Source organism: Rana temporaria, chromosome 1 (assembly GCF_905171775.1).
Source record: "Rana temporaria chromosome 1, aRanTem1.1, whole genome shotgun sequence".
Taxonomy (NCBI): Eukaryota; Metazoa; Chordata; class Amphibia; order Anura; family Ranidae; genus Rana; species Rana temporaria.
In genome coordinates, this window is record NC_053489.1 from 547,461,118 (window position 1) to 547,481,700 (window position 20,583).

Below are 20,583 nucleotides of genomic sequence, written 5' to 3' on the forward strand. Positions count from 1 at the left end.
TACTTAATAATGAATTTCATAATTTCTGATAAACAATCCGAGAATATTTGTTCCCATCTTTGTTTCAGGAAATATCTGTATTCTTAACCCTCCAGGGCAGATTTTTTCCTGAATGTATCTCTCGAAATATTGTATGTGCCAGAAGGTTCTAACCATTTTAACCAACAATTTGTGGATTTTACCCACTGATTTGTTCAGTTGTATGTTTGTCAATTTGTTGGTTTGATATATATATTTGGCTTGAGTCAGAAGACCAGCCCATGCTGTGCCACAGAAGTCCGCCCTAATAGAACCAGACAAAACAATTAGCAGGGTATCCCCAATATCTAGCGTGACATTAGAAAAATATGTTTACTCAAAGAATAAACAGTCTGGTTGATGGGTGTCTTCCACCCCAGTTAACCTCTTGACCACCGCCCCATGTCAAAAAGACGTCCTCTTTTTAAAGTTGAATATCTCGATAACGGCAGCAGCTGCTGCCACAACCGAGATATTCATCTTTTCAGGGGGCGGTGGTGTACACGATAACGGCGGTCTCCGCGGCGGATTCGCCGCGAGATTGCCGTTATCGGTGGCGGGAGAGGCCCCCCCCTCCCGCCGCTCTCCCGCGCCCTCCGCCGCTTACCGGAGCCGTCGGTAGCGGCGGAGGGGATCGGATGTGTCCGGCAGCTGAGCGGGGACGGGACTGAAGGAGAAATCTCCTTCACCCGTCCTCATAGCTCTGCTGGGCGGAAGTGACGTCAAAACGTCAGTCCCGCCCAGCCTCTTAAAGAAACATTTTTTTTTTTGTCATTTGAAAAAATGACATTTTTTTTTTTTTTTTTTTTTTGCATTTAAGTCTAATTATGAGATCTGAGGTCTTTTTGACCCCAGATCTCATATTTAAGAGGACCTGTCATGCTTTTTTCTATTACAAGGGATGTTTACATTCCTTGTAATAGGAATAAAAGTGATCAATTTTTTTTTTTTTTATTTCAGTGTAAAAAATTATAAAACTAAATAAAAATAAATAAGAAAACCAAAAAAAAATGTTTTAAAGCGCCCCGTCCCGACGAGCTCGCGCGCAGAAGCAAACGCATACGCGAGTAGCGCCCGCATATGAAAACGGTATTCAAACCACACAAGTGAGGTATCGCCCGCGATCGTTAGAGTGAGAGCAATAATTATAGCCCTAGACGTACTCTGCAACTCAAAAAATGCAACCTGTAGAATTTTTTAAACGTCGCCTATCGAGATTTTTAAGGGTAAAAGTTTGACGCCATGACACGAGCGGGCACAATTTTTAAGCGTGACATGTTGGGTATCATTTTACTCGGCGTAACATTATCTTTCACAATATATAAAAAAATTGGGCAAAATGTATTGTTGTCTTATTTTTTAATTCAAAAAAGTGATTTTTATCCAAAAAAAGTGCACTTGTAAGACCGCTGCGCAAATACGGTGTGACAAAAAGTATTGCAATGACTGCCATTTTATTCCCTAGGATGTCTGCTAAAAAAAATATATAATGTTTGGGGGTTCTGATTAATTTTCTAGCAAAAAAAATGTGATTTTCACATGAAGGAGAGAAGTGCCAGAATTAACCCGGTGGGCAAGTGGTTAAATTAATCTGGATTTTTTTTTTTATTTATATGCCACATCCCTGAATTTGATGCATCGAAGCTATATTTATAGTATAATTATGGGACTGTAATTTTGGCTACATTTTTAAACTGTAGGTACATTTTTGGGGATACAGGGGTGCACTGGACACCCAGCAATAGCACAATGGCTGTGAAGATATCCAGTGCATCCCCATATCAATTAACCAACAGTACGAACAAATGGCAACCACTACAACCTATAACTGACCTTTGCAGCAATAAGCACATGGAAGGGCTACGCATGTCAAAGTACAATGAAGGAAAATTCCCTGGTCACTTACCAGCCAGCCTGTAACAAACAAAGTTGTCCTGTCTAACTGGTATAGTTAAAACCAGGGGTTTAGTTTGTACACATTTTAAAATATATGCATAAGCGGAAGGGCCACTTCACAACATTCTAGTGTACTGCAATCCTAAAGCGGATCTCCGCCGAAAAAAATGTATTAAAAGCCAGCAGCTACAAATACTGCAGCTGCTGACTTTTAATATTAGAACACCCACCGCCATTCTTGGTGAGGGAACTAGGAAGTGAAGCATTGCGGCTTCACTGCCCGGTTCCCTCCGGCGCATGCGCGAGTCACGCAGTGCCATCCTCACTGGTTTCCGCTGTGTTCTGGTAGCCGAGTGTTTCCCAGAACACAACGGATGGGGGCGTGAAGTGACGCACTACCCGCAGAATCCCTGCAGTGAGAACTCCCGGAAGTGGGTGCAAAGACCTGTCTTTGACAGGTATCTGCACACCCTCCCCCCTAAAAGGTGTCAAATGTGACACTGGAGGGGGTGAGGGTTCCCATGAGCGGAAGTTCCACTTTAGGGTGGAGCTCTGCTTTAACTCTATACATTGTAAGAGTCTCCAAAGTTGGAGAACATATATAATAATGGATAGACTGAGGGCAGGTATGCCTGGAGGGAGATCACCCCTCCTTAAATATACAGGGGTGCACTGGACACCCAGCAATAGCACAAAGTCAGCTCAGGTATCCAGTCTCAGGTATCCCTCACCAATAAACCCACAGTTCAAGCATGCAGCATACACCCCATCCTATAACTGGCCTTTGCAGAAAGGAGAACATGAAAGGAGTTCATGGAATTAATTTGAGAAATTCCATCATGGAAATATGGTTTAGCAATTTTCATCCTGACTGAATAATAGAATTGCACCATGACAGCATGAGTAATGAGAGCTGATTGGCTTTCAACAGTCATTCAGAGCCAGGCATAGCACAACCCCATTACACTTTAATTTTGTTGTGTCAATAACTTCAAGACAAAATCAAAATACATAATTTGCTAATGCATAAAAATGAAATGGTTGTTAGGTTACACAAAATGCTTAAAAACAATTAAAATGCAAAAAGCCTCTGTCTAATCTCCCATGTAAGCAGACTTCACTGACTTTCCATAAAGTAATTGTAAAAGACAAGACGGGTGTAGACAAGAATTAAAAAGTGGATTAACTTTACATCTGAATTATTTTAATTCATTTTGGAACATGGTGCTTAGCACAATGTAGCCACTAGAGAGTAAATCAGTCTGATGTTATTCTCTTCAGATCATCTGCTGCTTCCTCAGCTGAAGCTAAATGTGAGGAACAGCCGAGCATCTGGATACAGTTCAGTACTGCAGTGTGCAATTAAAAGAGAAGTCCAGTCAGGCCAAAAATAAGAGTTAAGATAGAGTATTTATGTCCATTTTGTTACCTACAAAATTGGCTATATTGAAGAGTAAAAATCTGAAACCAGCAGCCGTTGAGCTCTAACAGCAATAATCTGCTACATTCGCTGAGTTTGTAGTCACATTACAGTCTTGCAGCAGTATTCTGAACATCTAAAACTAGCACAGCAAATCAGCATCTAAAAGCAAAAAAGGACAATTGTCTGTCACAGACATTTTCCACATTTTGCACGTTTTCTTTGAAAATTAGCTCCACCCAAACTGATATTTTGGTCTTGACTTGAATCCAGGAAGCCAGTGGGCAAGTTAAATTACACCTTATATTTATTAATATGGCATCCAGGAGGCTATTAGAGTTTGTATATGTGCTTTCTGCATCTGTGCTAACAATCTCTGAGGGCTCCAATTTATTCAAACAATCAAAAAATTTAGAAAAAGAAGATTTTCTTTTCACTCTACCTTGTTAGTTGTTCAATGTCAGTCCAAATCACCCAATCGCAAGATGTACTATAGGTGCCCATCCAACTTGCTACTAGTGAGTGAGTGAGTGAGTAAGAAACTTATATAGCGCAACAAATGCGAACTTAATCGCCTCAAGGTGCTTGGCATCCAGAGTTGTACAGGTCTTTCAGAAGAGGTGGGTCTTCAGTTTTTTCCTAAAAACCCGATGGTTTTCTTCCAAGCGGATGGTCGTGGGTAGAGCATTCCAGAGCCGTGGTCCTTGGACCGAGAATCTACGTTCTCCCTTAGATTTGTAGTGAGATTTGGGGATTTGGAGAAGGTTTTGGTTGGTTGATCGGAGCACGCGCTTGGTGACGTAGGGTTTTATTTTCTCGCTTAAATATTGAGGAGCTTTACCCTGTGTACATTTGTGGGTGAGGCATAAGTGTACATAAGTATGGTTATAGTCTTTAAACTGCAATCTCCTTTGAGAGTATGGCCTATGATACTCTGCAGAATTAACCAGTACTAAGGAAAATCACATTTGAATTACATTTGCAAGAAAAGTATGTGAATCCTTTTGGAATGATATGGATTTCTGCACAAATTGGTCATAAAATATGATTTGATCTTCATTTAAGTCACAACAATAGACAATCACAGTCTGCTTAAACTAATAACACACAAAGAATTAAATGTTACCAAGTTTTTTATTGAACACACCATGTAAACATTCACAGTGCAGGTGGAAAAAGATTGTGAACCCTTGGATTTAATAACTGGTTGAACCTCATTTGGCAGCAATAACTTCAACCAAACGTTTCCTGTAGGTGCAGATCAGACATGCACAACGGTCAGGAGTAATTCTTGACCATTGCTCTTTACAGAACTGTTTCAGTTTAGCAATATTCTTGGGATGTCTAGTGTGAATCACTTTCGTGAGGTCATGCCACAGCATCTCAATCGGGTTGAGGTCAGGACTCTGACTGGGCCACTCCAGAAGGCGTATTTTCTTCTGTTTAAGCCATTCTGTTGTTGATTTACCTCTATGCTTTGGGTTGTTGTCCTGTTGCAACACCCATCTTCTGTTGAGCTTCAGCTAGTGAACAGATGGCCTTAAATTCTCCTGCAAAATTTCTTGATAAACTTGGGAATTCATTTTTCCTTTGATGATAGCAATCTGTCCAGGCCCTGACGCAGCAAAGCAGCCCCAAACCATGATGCCCCCACCACCATACTTCACAGTTGGGATGATGTTTTGATGTTGGAGTGCTGTGCCTCTTTTTCTCCACTCATAGTGTTGTGTGTTTCTTCCAAACAACTCAACTTTGGTTTCATCAGTCCACAGAATATTTTGCCAGTACTGCTGTGGAACATCCAGGCGCTCTTGTGCAAACTGGAAATGTGCATCAATGTTTTTTTTGGACAGCAGTGGCTTCCTCTGTGGTATTCTCCCATGAAATCAATTCTTGTTTAGTGTTTTATGTATTGTAGATTCTCTAACAGCATATGCCAGAGACTTTTGTAAGTCTTTAGCTGACACTCTAGGATTCTTCTTCACCTCATTGAGCAGTCTGTGCTGTGCCCTTGCAGTCATCTTTACAGGATGGCCACTCCTAGGGAGAGTAGCAGCAGTGCTGAACTTTCTCCATTTATAGACAATTTGTCTTATCGTGGACTGATGAACAGCAAGGCTTTTGGAGATACTTGTATAACCCTTTCCAGCTTTATGCAAGTCAACAATTCTTAATCGTAAGTCTTCTGAGAGCTCTTTTGTGCGAGGCATCGTTCACATCAGGCAATGTTTCTTGTGAAAAGCAAAGCCAGAACTGGTGTGTGTTTTTTATAGGGCAGGGCAGCTGTAACCAACACCTGCAATCTCCTCTCATTGATTGGACTCCAGTTGGCTGACACCTTACTCCAATTAGCTCTTGGAGATGTCATTAGTCTAGGGGTTCACATACTTTTTCCACCTGCACTGTGAATGTTTACATGGTGTGTTCAATAAAAACATGGTAACATTTAATTACTTGTGTGTTATTAGTTTAGGCAGACTGTGAATGTCTATTGTTGTGACTTAGATGAAGATCAGATCACATTTTATGACCAATTTGTGCAGAAATCCATATCATTCGAAAAGGATTCACATACTTTTTCTTGCAACTGTATGTTTTTTTCTGGGAATTCAGTGACTGGGTTTCCCAGAAGAGGTTTGTGTTTTTTTCTATATAATCCCACATTGTGAGGGGATCTCTTGCAGCTGTATTCCCAATCTGCATTACAGAGAGTCTAATGAAGATGAAATGTCGGCACATGGCTTTCTACTGACAATGGCAGTTGGCCTTATTTTGGAACTCCTCATATCATTCCATCACTGAAATTCTTTGTTTTCACTTACCAACTTCAACATTTTAACAGAGAAAGGAAGACCCTAATGCCTCGTGCACACGATCAATTTTCCTGACATGAAAAGTATGATGTGAGGCTTTTGTCAGGAAAACCGATCGTGTGTATGCTCCATCACACTTTCTCTGTCAAAGAAAAGATTGAGAGCAGGATCTCAATTTTCCTGACAGGAAACATTCCTATCACATTCGTCTGTATGCAATTACGACACGCAAAAAAAAACCTGTGCATGCTCAGAATCAAGCAGAAGAGTCGAACTGCCTATTGAACTTCATTGATCTCGGCTCGTCTGAATTTGTTGTACGTCACCGCGTTCTTGATGTTCGGAATTTCAGCCAAGATTTGAGTGACCGTGTGTATGCATGACAATTTTGAGCAGTTTTCCTGCTGGAAAAAAAACGTGATTTTCCTTTCAGAAAAACTGATCGTGTGTACAGGGCATACGACTTCCCAAGACCCATGTGGATTACTTATTTTTATATTTATTTTAAACCTCAGTTTACTTGTCTTACCTTAATGTGAGACAGGTATATTAAAGCGGAGATCCGGCCTTTAAAAAAAAAAGAGAAGAAAAAAAAGGAGAAGAAAGAATACCACCGCGGATGAGGAAGTAGCAGATTAATGCCGCGTACACACGATCGGTTCGTCTGATGAAAACAGGTTTTTTAACTGATGGTGTGTAGGCAAGACTGATGAAAATCAGCTTTGTCGGATATCTGATGAAAAAATCCATCAGACCGTTTTCATTGGATGAACCGATCGTGTGTAAAGGGCATCTGCCTAGTAACAGCCATTTCTGGTAAGTAAAAAAAAAATTCTAATTTTTTGTAGCCTTTTTTGGCAATTTTTTTTTAGGGTGGACCTCCGCTTTAAGTAGGCCTTTTATCAGTTCACCAGGCACAAAACAAGAACCTTACTTGCTTTCTTTTAGGTATCAGGAAAATTGGCCATTGCTTCTCCGCTTAAATGATAACTTAAATGATAAAAAATAAATAAAACAAATGCACATTTTATTTTGCAGTAAAAAATTGCACTTATTATTTTTTTGCTATAAGCCTGCAAATCATTGTACACACGATCAGGAGATGCAAGATGGTCTTGCAGACAGTCTGTGTTGTCAGCTTGTAACGCATACGAGCAGGCAGTTACACACTGCATATAACAATGAAAAAAACTGCATCAACAAGAACTATCTATAGCACTCACCAGCGCTCTGGTGGTTCATTAAGATCTACATGCCAACAGTGGCAAAGGCTGTCAGTACTTGTAGTTTTCACATTCACAAAACTCCCTGATTTTAAAAACACCACCCTAATTTAAAAAAATTGAGACAGCGAGCAAAAGGGGGAAGATCCCCTGCTCGCTGTCAAACGGGGGATTGAGGGGTGCAGGGGCTGCTGCGTCTGTAACGTGAAATGATGCTGAACATGTTACATGTTACACCCTAAATATGGGTGTAACATGTTCAGAAAGGGGACGTTATCCTTTAAGTCATAGCTTTTCCTGAGTCAAAGGTCAAAGAGTCTAGTGCTCATCATCACTGGGTTGCTTTTTTTAGAGGAAGTACTATCACAATTTGTTTCTGTTTGTTTCTTGATGTTTCTTTGTTGTAAAAAAAATATTTTAAAAGTAATATGTGTCTACAGAAACAATGGCAGACTATAATTTACAGTGCATTCATATATATATGGTGAGTTTCAAATGCAGAGCTCACAGAGAGGTAGCCCAGATGTCAAAGGGCATTTAGGAATATCCTACCCATGTTAATTCATCAATGTTGAATCAAACATAAAGCAAAAGAGTTTCCATCGCACAAAGCTGTGATAGCACAGTCCAGTATACAACAAAACCTCAAGCCTCCTGGCTATTTATGAAACATTTTGGGTCAGCTTAGAACTGCAGGCTTTTCCAGAACATCCTGCTTGCAGGCTTTTTTCACAACACACACTGGTCATCCCAGTCAAAAACGATAAAAACGAACAGAAGGACCGTTAATCGGTCCAAATCGATCGTGTGTGGGTCCCATCGGTCAGTTATCCTTCAGTCAAAAAAAAGAGAACTTACTTTAAAATTTGACAGATGGACGCCTAACCGATGGGTCAAAACCGATCGTTAGTATGCAAAAGCATCAGTCAAAAGGCCGCGCATGCTCAGAATCAAGTCGACGCATGCTTGGAAGCATTGAACTTTGTTTTTTTCAGCACGTTCTGTGTTTTACGTCACCGCGTTCTGACACAATCGTTTTTTTAACTGATGGTGTGTAGGCACATCAGACCATCAGTCAGCTTCATCGGTTAACCGATGAAACGGTCCTTCGGTCCATTTTCATCGGTTATGACCGATCGTGTGTACGCGGCCTAAAGTGTATTTACACTTTTGCAATCAAATTTTAGAAACTCTCATGATTAGTTTGTTATGTGTTCCCATTCATACAGTATAGAAAACCTTTTTTTTAAATAATATTTCTTACCTGTTAGATGTTTCTCAGCAGTAGACTGCATTGCTGATTGCAAGCATTTCTTAACAATATCAGAGTGATTCAGTCTCAAAAGAAGACACCAGCACCCTGCACTGCACTTTCTAGATCCAGAGGAAAGATTTCAATCACAGATCTCAAGATTTAATCTTAATTGAATGGTGTATAGGGAATTCATATTGACTTTAACCCATCAGCATGTGAACCAAAAAATATATGTACATATAAATGAAGAAATCATCATAAATTAACCAGAGAAACAAAAAAATATATATATATATATATATATATATATATATATATATATATATATACATACATATATATATATATATATATACATATATATATACATATATATATACATATATATATATATATATATATATATACATATATATATACATATATATATACATATATATATATATATATATATATATATATATATATATATATATATATATATATATATATATATATATATATATATATGTGTGTGTATCTATATAAAATGTATACCATCCCGGAGGTATCAATACTAGTTAATGAGTCTATTGCTAACACAGCTGGCTAGGGAAGGGATGCCTTTTGAGTGGGCTGGGAACCAAAACACTGCAAGAAAGAAAAGGGATGGGAAGAGAGAAGCCAAGTTGCCAATAGTGTAGCAAGTAATATTAGTAAAAACAAGTTAAAATACAAAGCTTAGGCACTCAAAGACATTTCCGTGTTAAGCACTGAAACCTAAGCTCCATTTCAAATTCATCAGTTCCAAATCCAGTTCACAAAAGAGCCACTAAGACCCCTTTCACACTGAAGCATTTTTACAGCGTTTTAGCGTTAAAAATAGCGCTATTAAAACAATCATAAAACGCTCTCCATGCATCTGAATGGACCCTTTCATACTGAGTTCTGCAAGCAGCATCTTTGGAGCAGCTTTTGGGCGCTGAAAAAAAACGCTCCAAAAACGCCCCTCTACATTGAAATGAATTGAAATTGCTGTAAAAACGCCTTGCCCTTTCACGCTGAGGCACTGCAAAAACACCCTAAAATGTTAGGGTCTTAGCAGTGCTTTACCAGCACATTGGGATTGCAGATGAGGCCTCGCTCGAATAACGCTCAAAAAATGCTAGAAAAACGCTCAAATAACGCTCGAATAACGCTTGAAAAACGCTCGAATAACGCTTGAAAAACGCGTGAAAGAGGCTTAAGAGGAGCACAGTGAAGCTAGGGCAGAATTCCAAGCAAACCGTCAAGAGGGACTATCCAGGTCAACTATCCAGGGTGCTGGGACCAATCAGAATGCAGACCAAACTTTGCCTCCTTCATCAGCCTCATCAGAGCTTGTTTCAGTGCTTAATACCAGAGATGTCAGTTTGTATTTTTGCTTTTTTACTTTTTTTACTAACAAAACTTGCAACACTCTTCGCGGCTTGCCGTCTTTCTCCCTATCCCTTAACTATGCCTCAAAATACAGACCATAGCTGGCCATAGAAGAATGAAAAAGTATCTGCTTCAGCAGAGACTAGCCGAATTGCGACCCATCTTTGGTCATTCTATCTCAAGATCTAATAATTGGCTTCTCTCAATTGAGAATGTTGGAACCTTCTCCTTTGATCAACACTGCATACAGTGTATTTTTTTTTTTTTTTTTGTGCAGCCCACTGGCTGAATAAAAAAAAGATCTATCCATGGCCAGCTTAAGCTTTCTTTCATTAACACAAAATGTAGTAGGCGAATGTCTAAAACATTAACCTTTTGTTAGGACAGACAGGCCCAGATTCTCAAAGACTTACGATGGCGTATCTCCAGATACGCCGTCGTAAGTCCGAATGGCTGCCATCGTATCTATGCGCCTGATTCATAGACGCATAGATTTGGCCAAGATACGAGCGGCGTAAGTCTCCTACGCCGTCGTATCTTGGGGTGCATATTTACGCTGGCCGCTAGGTGGCGCTTCCGTTGATTTCCGCGTTGAATATGTAAATATGCGTTGAATATGTAAATGAGCAAGATACGCCGTTTCACGAATGTACGTACGCCCGTCGCAATTAGTTACGCCGTTTACGTAAGACATACGCCGGCGTAAAAATAAAGCAGGTCTCTAGGTGGCGCAGCCCATGCAAGGTATGGACGTCGGAACACGCGTATCTTTTTACGTTGCTTACGTAAGTCGTACGTGCATAGGGCTGTGCGTAGGTTACGTTCACGTCACAGGCATTGAGCCGGCGTATCTTTGGGCGTAAATACGACGTGATACTGAGCATGCGCGCGCATGCGCTATTAGTTTGGCCATGCATCTACATGGGGTCATGCTTAATTTAAATACAACACGCCCACGACCTGCCTACTTTGAATTACATGCGCTTACGCCGGCCGATTTATGCTACGCCGCCGTAACTTAGGACGCAAGTGCTTTGTGCATACAGCACTTGCCTCTCTAAGTAGCGGCGGCGTAGCGTAAATAAGATACGCTACGCCAGCTCAACGTAAAGCCGCCCTACGTGAATCTAGGCCACAGTGTTTAAATATAGTTTAGAAATAACGACGTCTGACAGCGCAATACAGGCAGGGTTAATTTTGGCAAACACAGCTCTCCAGCCCCCTCATAAACAAAGGTAACTATGTAGGATTGTTATATGCTGGTTTATCAGAAAAAAAGGGCAAACAGCAATTTATTTAGACATGTGAATTCGTTTTCATCCGAATGCATTTTCGTCCGAATTTTGGGTATTTACGTTATTGTTTAAACAAACGAACGCGCAGAATCCGAAATCTGAAAGAGCTGACATAAAAAAATGCTTTATTTTCGTTTTCGTTGCTACAACAGTTCGATATAGATAGAAGATTCAACATGACGCTGACAATAGCAATCTGTGTCTATCGAATCTGTGGTCGAATGTGCCTAACCTAACTCTATTAGTACAAGATTATTCTACATAGACAGGAAAGATTCGACATAGAGAAAAAATATTATAGAGACAGTGTTGGGGTAGACCATTCAACATGAATGACGAAGATTCGACAAAGCAGTGAAAAACATACAAACGTCGAATCTGTCATTGAAGGCTTATGGTGTCTGTCGAAAGTTCGACAGAATCGACAAACAGCTAAACAATGTATGATGCCGTAATCGTACATTTCCGGTCAAATGCTTAGCCCATAGGCTATAGAAGAATTTGAATGCTGGTTGACTAGTAATAATAATTTATAAATATAATTATTACTACAACATTAGAATTCTACTATAGCTTGTAGGCGGAACATTCGTCCGGAAATGTATGATTGCAGCGTCGTACAGTTTAGCTGCTCCAACCGAGAATCTGTGAAAAGAACTGAAAACTGCTGTTCACAAACGCTCTCCATCCAACCTCACTGAGCTTGAGCTGTTTTGCAAGGAGGAATGGGCAAACATTTTAGTCTCTCGATGTGCAAAACTGATAGAGACATACCCCAAGCGACTTACAGCTGTAATCGCAGCAAAAGGTGGCGCTACAAAGTATTAACTTAAGGGTGCTGAATAATTTTGCACGCCCAATTTTTCAGTTTTTATTTGTTAAAAAAAATCGAAATATCCAATAAATTTTGTTTCACTTCATGATTGTGTCCCACTTGTTGTTGATTCTTCAAAAAAAAATACAATTTTATATCTTTATGTTTGAAGCCTGAAATGTGGCAAAAGGTTTCAAGGGGGCCGAATACTTTCGCAAGGCACTGTATATCCACTTCCCGACCGCCGCATGTAAATGTACGTCCACAGAATGGCACGTACAGGCAAATGGGCGTACATGTACGTCCTTGCCTTCTAGCGGGTGGGGGGTCCGATCGGGACCCCCCCGCGCTACATGCAGCGGTCGGATTCCCACGGGGAGCGATCCGGGACGACGGCGCGGCTATTCGTTTATAGCCGCTCCGTCGCGATCGCTCCCCGGAGCTGAAGAACGGGGAGAGCCGTATGTAAACACGGCTTCCCCGTGCTTCACTATGGCGCTGCATCGATCGAGTGATCCCTTATATAGGGAGACTCGATCGATGACGTCAGTCCTACAGTCACACCCCCCTACAGTTGTAAACACACACTAAGTGAACACTAACTCCTACAGCGCCCCCTGTGGTTAACTCCCAAACTGCAACTGTCATTTTCACAATAAACAATGCAATTTAAATGCATTTTTTGCTGTGAAAATGACAATGGTCCCAAAAATGTGTCAAAATTGTCCGAAGTGTCCGCCATAATGTCGCAGTCACGAAAAAAATCGCTGATCGCCGCCATTAGTAGTAAAAAAAAAATTATTAATGAAAATGCAATAAAACTATCCCCTATTTTGTAAAAGCTATAAATTTTGCGCAAACCAATCGATAAACGCCTATTGCGATTTTTTTACCAAAAATAGGTAGAAGAATACGTATCGGCCTAAACTGAGGAAAAACACATTTTTATATATGTTTTTGGGGGATATTTATTATAGCAAAAAGTAAAAAATAGTGGTTTTTTTTCAAAATTGTCGCTCTATTTTTGTTTATAGCACAAAAAATAAAAACCGCAGAGGTGATCAAATACCACCAAAAGAAAGCTCTATTTGTGGGGAAAAAAGGACATCAATGTTGTTCGGGAGCCACGTCGCACGACCGCGCAATTGTCTGTTAAAGCGACGCAGTGCCGAATCGCAAAACCTGGCCTGGGCATTTAGCTGCCTAAAGGTCCGGGGCTTAAGTGGTTAAAGTATGTATGTGTAGTATGTGTGTTAGTACATTGTGCTCCTGCAGGATTTTTAGCCTGTTCATAAGATAGAAGGAGTGGTGGTACACAGTGGTTCCAGGTGGATAATAGACAGGCTTGGCATTGGAACTGTGTTGTAAAATCTGACCAAGTTCAGACATGTTTTAGTCCATTTTTTTTATGAACATTTTTATATATAAAAAAAATTTTATATACCGTATAAAAACACAATCTAATGTTAGAATGAGATATAAAACAATACAATAATTTTTATGTTTTTTTCTAGTCTAACAAAGTCTAAAATTTACCAGACTACTCTGCCATGTATTGACACTTTGACATGACAGTTTTCCTATTCTGCACCATAAAACGGTTAGCATTGTACCTTTTTCGAGAGATACCGTACCTTAGCTGGAAGTATATGCCATGATTGCAACTGAAAGAATAAGCAGTTTAAATCCCATCCTTTTGTGAGAAACAAGTTCATTGTAATGTGCAATTGATCACTTGCACTGCTGTAATTTCCTCCATAGGTCCTAGCATACATTTTTCAAGGTTTCTTGTCAAGTCATTAACAATGAACAGCAAACCAACAAAAGCAGTGCTGTGATCAACCCTTGCTGTCAAAAGTAACTGTTTCTATTACTTGGTTTGTACCAGGTCATAGCAAATTATTGCAGGGGAAGCAATGCTATTTACCAGCAAGCCATTACGGTTGCCATCTGTCCAGCTTTTAAGGTCTATAGTGCCATTTTTACATTAAAATCGTAGCCTGCTGACAAAGGAAAATGAGACACAGGAATAGCTGAAAAACATTTGACGTTCTGTAAGACTGCCAAAGTTGTTGCCCTTGATTGTCAGCTGTGCACTGTTCTCCGTCAATTTTATTCCAAGCACCATTGCAAAGTTGACAGGGAATGTCATGAAGATCAGAGCATAATCAAAATATGATTGTACGTGTTTCCAGCAGTCTCATTTAGAGTTGAGACAGTAAAGTTGGTGTGGGAGCCTGGAAACCACTGAATTCATTTGTGTCCTCTGAGCTGGTGATGAATTGACTACAAGTCATATCACAGGAAGAAATTATTTTTCTGCTCTGTTTTTTCATTGATCTTCTGCTTAGCTGGCTTATAACCAATATAGCAATTTAATTGGTTACAATAAAGAATAGCATTGACTGAATATTATAGAGCAAGAACAAGACAAAGACATTATAATGGAATACAGTATTGTTTGTATTACAATCTCTTACTTGATTCTGAAAATTTATTTTGTGACAGAGAGGATGCCACATAGCCGACATGTGTACCATGTAAACCCACATAGCCATATTGGGTCAATGATGCCACAAGCATCCCCACCCCTTTGTGATGTGCAACTATAGGGAAGGGAATGTCCTGGTCACAGCTGATTGAGCAGCAGTAGGTGGAATTGAAAACTTCCTTATGAGTTTGGTCCAAACCCAAGTTTGGACCAGATCTAAGCTCATTGTTAATGGTCACTTTTCCACGCAAGTTCTCTCCAGCAGATCAGAATATAACACTGCAGTTCCAAATCATAAAAAATGTTAGTAAGAAGGACTCCCATCCTTAGTATACATTAAATAAAGTTAGATAAGTAATTTTAATTTAAATATATTCTGTAACATTGTTTCTTACATCACCTGGAGGCATCTATAAGGTATTCACATGCAAATGTCCCTGCCTAGCACCATTGTTTAATGTGATTGTCACAGAACTAATGTATTGGAGACTATTGCTGAAGCTTAAAGCCAGGTACACACTAATTTTTTTTTTTTGTGGCAGCTCTGGTCAGAGCCGCTGTACTAACCATGCAAGGTTAGTCCAGCAATTTCCCTTGCTGAGCTGTTGTGTTCTAACAGGGACGGCCCTTGGACTGCTATTGCCTGAGAACGCTTATTGGGAGTCGGTCATCGGCTTGTTTTCCAGCATGCACATCCGACAGAAGTCGGTTTCTGTCAGACAGACCAACATACATGTGTATGGGGCATAAAGGGGGTAAACCATGTCACTGGTTTTGATTGGCAGCAGTGGGAGCCAATGGCTCCCGCTGCTATAAATCTGTCCAATGAAAAGAGAGACAGCGGCTGGAGCCGCTAGGCTCGTGCACTTTGCAGGATTGGTTTGGCCTTAAGTAAGATAGAGTTTTTTCACCTTAATGCATAGAATGACTAAAAACCTTGAGACTTTACAGTAACTTTAAGGCTTCGGAATACTTTAAACTGGAGTTCTTTTAAAAAAAAATATGTTTTTCCAGTAGAATTGGACAATTTGACATTACTGACATGTCACAGTAGACAGTATTTTTTTTCTTTGATTTTAAAAAGCAAGCAAGGGATGATCTTTGTTAGAGACACCTGTGAACACCAAGCCAACCATTGCATTGACATTAGAATTAATATGATTGTGTTCTCTATGAGCCTGCATCTCAGTCCAGAAGGTAGACACTCACCCCAGACAATGAGAAGAAAGCAATTGAAGGCATTATCAGGGAAGGTACTGTTAGGTTTGTGAGAGATAAATCATATTTACATGTGGTACATGTATAGTTTGCATGTACAGTATAAAACCTGATCTGATTCTCACTCTGGTTTAAAGAGGTTAAAAAACAAAAACAAAATTGTCATCTATCGCAGCCTACCAAACCTCAGATGTGATGGCTGCATATGTTTTTGAGGCTTTTCTCCTATATGTTCACTTGCAGATATGGCCAGTAACACACTTGTAGGTAGATTCAGTAAGAGTTAGGCCGGCTTATCAGTAGATAAGCCGACCTAACCCAGAATCTACGCTGACTTATGTTTAAGTGTATGCTCAAACAGAGATACGCTTGCGCCGTCCTATCTTAGATTGCAATATTTCGGATGGCCGCTAGGTGGCGCTTCCATTGCGGTCGGCGTAGAATATGTAAATGAGTAGATACGCCAATTCACGAACGTACGCCCGGCCGACGCAGTACTTTGATGCCGTTTACGTTAGAGATAGGCCGCCTAAAGTTAGAGCTTAGCCCTACATGGAATAGTAATGTTATGTATGGCCGCCATTCCCGCGTCGAAATTCGAAATGTTTACGTTGTTTGCGTAAGTCGTCCATAAATCGGGATTTATGTCATTTACGTCCACGTCAAAATCAATAGGCCCGTGCAGCGTACTTAGCCGCAATGCACACTGGGAAATGTAGGCGCCTGACGCATGAGCAGTAAAAAAAAAACCTGGCAAAAACGTAAGGTCAAGCCCCATTAACATAAAACACGCCCCCTTACACACATTTGAATTAGGCGCCCTTACGCCCGCCCGCTTTAGGCTACGCCGCCGTAACTTAGCAGGCAAGTACATTGTGAATCATGTACTTGCCTAGCTAACTTACGGCGGCGTAGCCTAAACACGCTAAGCTACGCCGCCACAAGTTTGCACCATTGTACCTGAATCTAGCTATAATTGTCTTTCTGTCCACTCTATTGGTGGAGCAAGAGAATACTGTTAATCTGGCTATACACCGATCAAAATGTGTCTGTTTCAAAAGGGACCAAATACATTTTTATTAGTGTGTGGCCATTCCTGTTTATTTATTTATTTATTTGATTGACTTCTGTTGAAGGGACATGTTGGAAACCATTTCTCGATCAGCCATTGCACCCGATTGGCTGCACCCACAGATCAGTTTATCTGTTAATATAATCTCCCAGTGGGAGGATTCCTCCATCTACTGTACCTTGTTTGTGTGACTGGAGGATTCTTTTATTTTGTTATTCAGCCTGCTGCCTGAATGAGAAAAAGCTAACTGTATATTGCCAGCTTTAGATGAGCTAGCAGCTTTAACAAATTAAAGCTGAACTATAGAAAACAATTGTATAAGCAGTTACAGCAACAGTTTTGGGGGATAAGGATTTTTTCTCAAGCCAACTAACTGTTCCTTTTACTGGACTGCTTAGTGTGTTAAAGGAAGTTAAAAAAAAAAGAACAAAAAAACAGACATACTGGCCAGACCACCAGGTACAAATAATGGAAGAAGAGCCTAAAAAATGAATGCAGCCATCAAATTTAAGAACTGCTAAGCTACAATATATAACATTTTTATTTTGGGGTTTAATACCACTTGAAGTGTATCCACGTAGCTGATTTATCATGTTTTGAAAAGGATAACTATATTATTTAACTTTAATACTTTATAGTAATTTTCCTCTTTTTTTTATCAGTATATATACATTTGTATAAATGAACACATTTATGAATTTAAATAGTCTCTGACACTACTGAATATGAGTTTTAAAAGTTGATGTGTCGGGTAACTATATTTTTTAGATGTTTGTTACACTGTAGTCAATATATACATTATGTTGGAGAGTCATGCTTGGATTGGTATCTACACATTCCTCTTCTGTACATAAGCACATAGCATTTTTCTTACCTCTAAATTCTTCTCCTTCAGATCTCCTGTGATGGCCGGTGGACTGTTTGCTGTGAGTCGGAAATGGTTTTGGGAACTGGGTGGCTACGATCCTGGCTTAGAAATCTGGGGAGGAGAGCAATATGAGATATCCTTTAAGGTAAGCACTTACTAGTTTACATTCCTGAATACAACTGCAAAGTGTTTTTCACATGCCTATACCTTGTTATATTTAGGTCACTTGCCATTTATCTCATGACAGCTATATGTTTCACTGTACATCTCCTAGATAAAGTCATTTCATTCTGTTATCTGTATTTGAAAAGCTAGGAACAAAGGTCATCTGGCCTGCATTGCAGCATTAGATGAAATCCATTAAAGTCACTATTTTCTTTGACATATTTAATTTAAGAATTTGCTGAACCCAGAAGGGATAGAGTTCTGACTACTTTACATGACAACATTTACACCTGCCTGGTGCACACAGAATTGTAATAGAATTCACCAATGCACAACAGCATACACCAGACTAGATACAGCGCACAACTAAAGGTTTGCTACAAGTTATATACTGTAGGTGCTTACCAGACATATCTTGACCCTAGCTGTATTTCCTAGGCAATGACCTAGCTTTTCTAATGCTGTGTACACATGACGTTTTTCTCTACGTGATTCTTGTCAAGCCTGCCTTGCATACACACACTCACACACAAAAGCAAAGCGCGGTGACGTACAACACACACAACGGCACTATAAAGTTCCATTGGATGGCGCCACCCTTTGGGTTGCTTTTGCTGATTTCGTGTTAGTAAAAGTTTGGTGAGAGATGATTTGCGCTTTTCAGTCTTCGTGCTTTTCAGTCTGTTACAGCGTGACGAATGTGCTATCTCCATTACAAATGCTAGTTTTACCAGAACGAGTGTTCCCATCTCATAACTTGCTTCCGAGCATGAGCGTTTTTTTTTTTCATCGTTAAAGCCTACAAACGACCGTTTTTTAAAGACGTGAAAAACGACGTGAAAAATTAGAGCATGTTCTCTGGAGCCTACACACGATCGTTTTTAAAGACGAAAATTTTTTTTAAATTTTTCACGTCATGAAAAATGTGTGTGTACGCGGCATCAGACTTGTTATATCACCCAGAAGCTAATTAATCACAAGAAGCCATGGCGATTCTCACAGACTTAGCTGGCATAGCTGTTGTGGGATTTTTTTTCCTTAGGTATGGTAACCTTATACTACATTTACGCAAGCTTATTGTTAGTCGTAATTATCAACTTTTGTGAATCCTTACTGTTTGATACCTGCTAAAAAAATACGAAATACGGGGGCTGCCATTTATGTCTTTCCTTCAGAAAATGCTAGCTCCCTGGCCCTTAAAAAAGTTGCGTATTTTCAAGATTTCTTACATGCCTGGGGCATGAGTGAATGAGTGAGTGAGAAACTTGTAAAGCGCAACGCATGCGAACTGAATCGCCTCTGGGCGCTGTATCCATTTCATGGGTAAGGAACCCCTTGACCTCAGAAGAGATGGGTTTTAATCTTTCTCCTAAAGGCCAAGTGGTCCGACTCCAGTCGGATGGTGGTTGGTAGTGCATTCCACAGGCGAGGTCCCTGGACTGCAAATCTTCGATCTCCTTTGGACTTGTATCTGGCTTTGGGTATCTGGAGTAGGTTTTGATTGGTGGATCTGCATGCATGCAGATCAAGAATTTGGACTTTACTCTGACTATACCTGCTATTTACTTGTTGAAGGTCAGTGACTCAAAGTACCAAAGTGAGAAATTGCCAGGTAAATAGCATTTTCAGAATGAACCCAGCAAAGGTAACCTACATATTCTTTCAGAACAGTTTTCCTTTAAAACGTCAACCTTACATTCAGCCTTGCACAATTGTACAAGCTCTTCTACTGTACACAAATAGCTTACTCTGATTTTACTGTATACTGTGAGCTCACAGTGGGCATTAGACATTGCAGCTAAGTTAGTTAGAGCCTGTCTCATATCCAGAATTGAGCACATCCAGCATTATCTAGGTCTTTCGCCATCAGTCTGACTGTCCCTGAATCGTTTCTTTCATTGGATTTATGTTCTTTCAATAATGGAGGCTTACCTCACATGTGGGTGTTACCTAGGGTGGTCTGCATGCAAATGCATTCTACCTAGGAACACACACTCCTCCAGGCTGACATTTTGACATTAGTATACAATCACTCTCAAGAGAAAACACACTGCTTGCACCAGGGCTGAGGGCTCTTGTCAACCCCTCCAGCCAGCCATGGTCACCCTGTTTTGCATAAAGGGCCACAGATGGGATCACTAAAATAAAGTATGTAATAAAAATCAAAAGGTTCGGTTTAAAAAGTCAGCAGCATATTGATAACCAGGGAGGACCAAGGAAAGCAACACATTTAATTAAAGCAGATTAAATTCAGCTTTAAATTTCACTTTCATTGAATTTAATCTATCATAAATCAGCTTACCTGGTTCAGTTAAAGCCGGCCATGGAGGGTTCTGAATCTCGGTCGACATTCAAACAAAGTATGGGCAGTTTGATTGTACCCAAGTTGATTGATCAATTAACTTGGGTACAATTAGCCTGTCGGACATTTCATGTGATTTTTGCCAGCCGCTATAGCAATAATCACTGTGTTCTCCCCCAGCAGGGAGAGCTCCAAACCAACTCCCCACCAGGAGAACACAATAGCTCAACGGGAGGGATTTCTCAACCAACACTGTGTTAATGGGGGAATCAAGCGATTTTCTTTTCTGCAACCAAAATAAAATCTAATCATCTATGGCTGGCTTAACACTGTTT

General features: G+C 40.1%; 1 protein-coding gene across 1 annotated transcript in view; it reads left to right on the forward strand.

Moving 5' to 3' along the window:
* GALNTL6 (polypeptide N-acetylgalactosaminyltransferase like 6) overlaps nucleotides 1-20,583 on the forward strand; it is a 1,588,031-nt gene that overhangs the window by 1,364,516 nt on the left and 202,932 nt on the right. Inside the window, exon 7 of the mRNA XM_040333316.1 lies at nucleotides 17,809-17,926. Coding sequence (XP_040189250.1) covers nucleotides 17,809-17,926 — 118 coding nt within the window. The remainder of the gene's footprint in view (nucleotides 1-17,808; nucleotides 17,927-20,583) is intronic.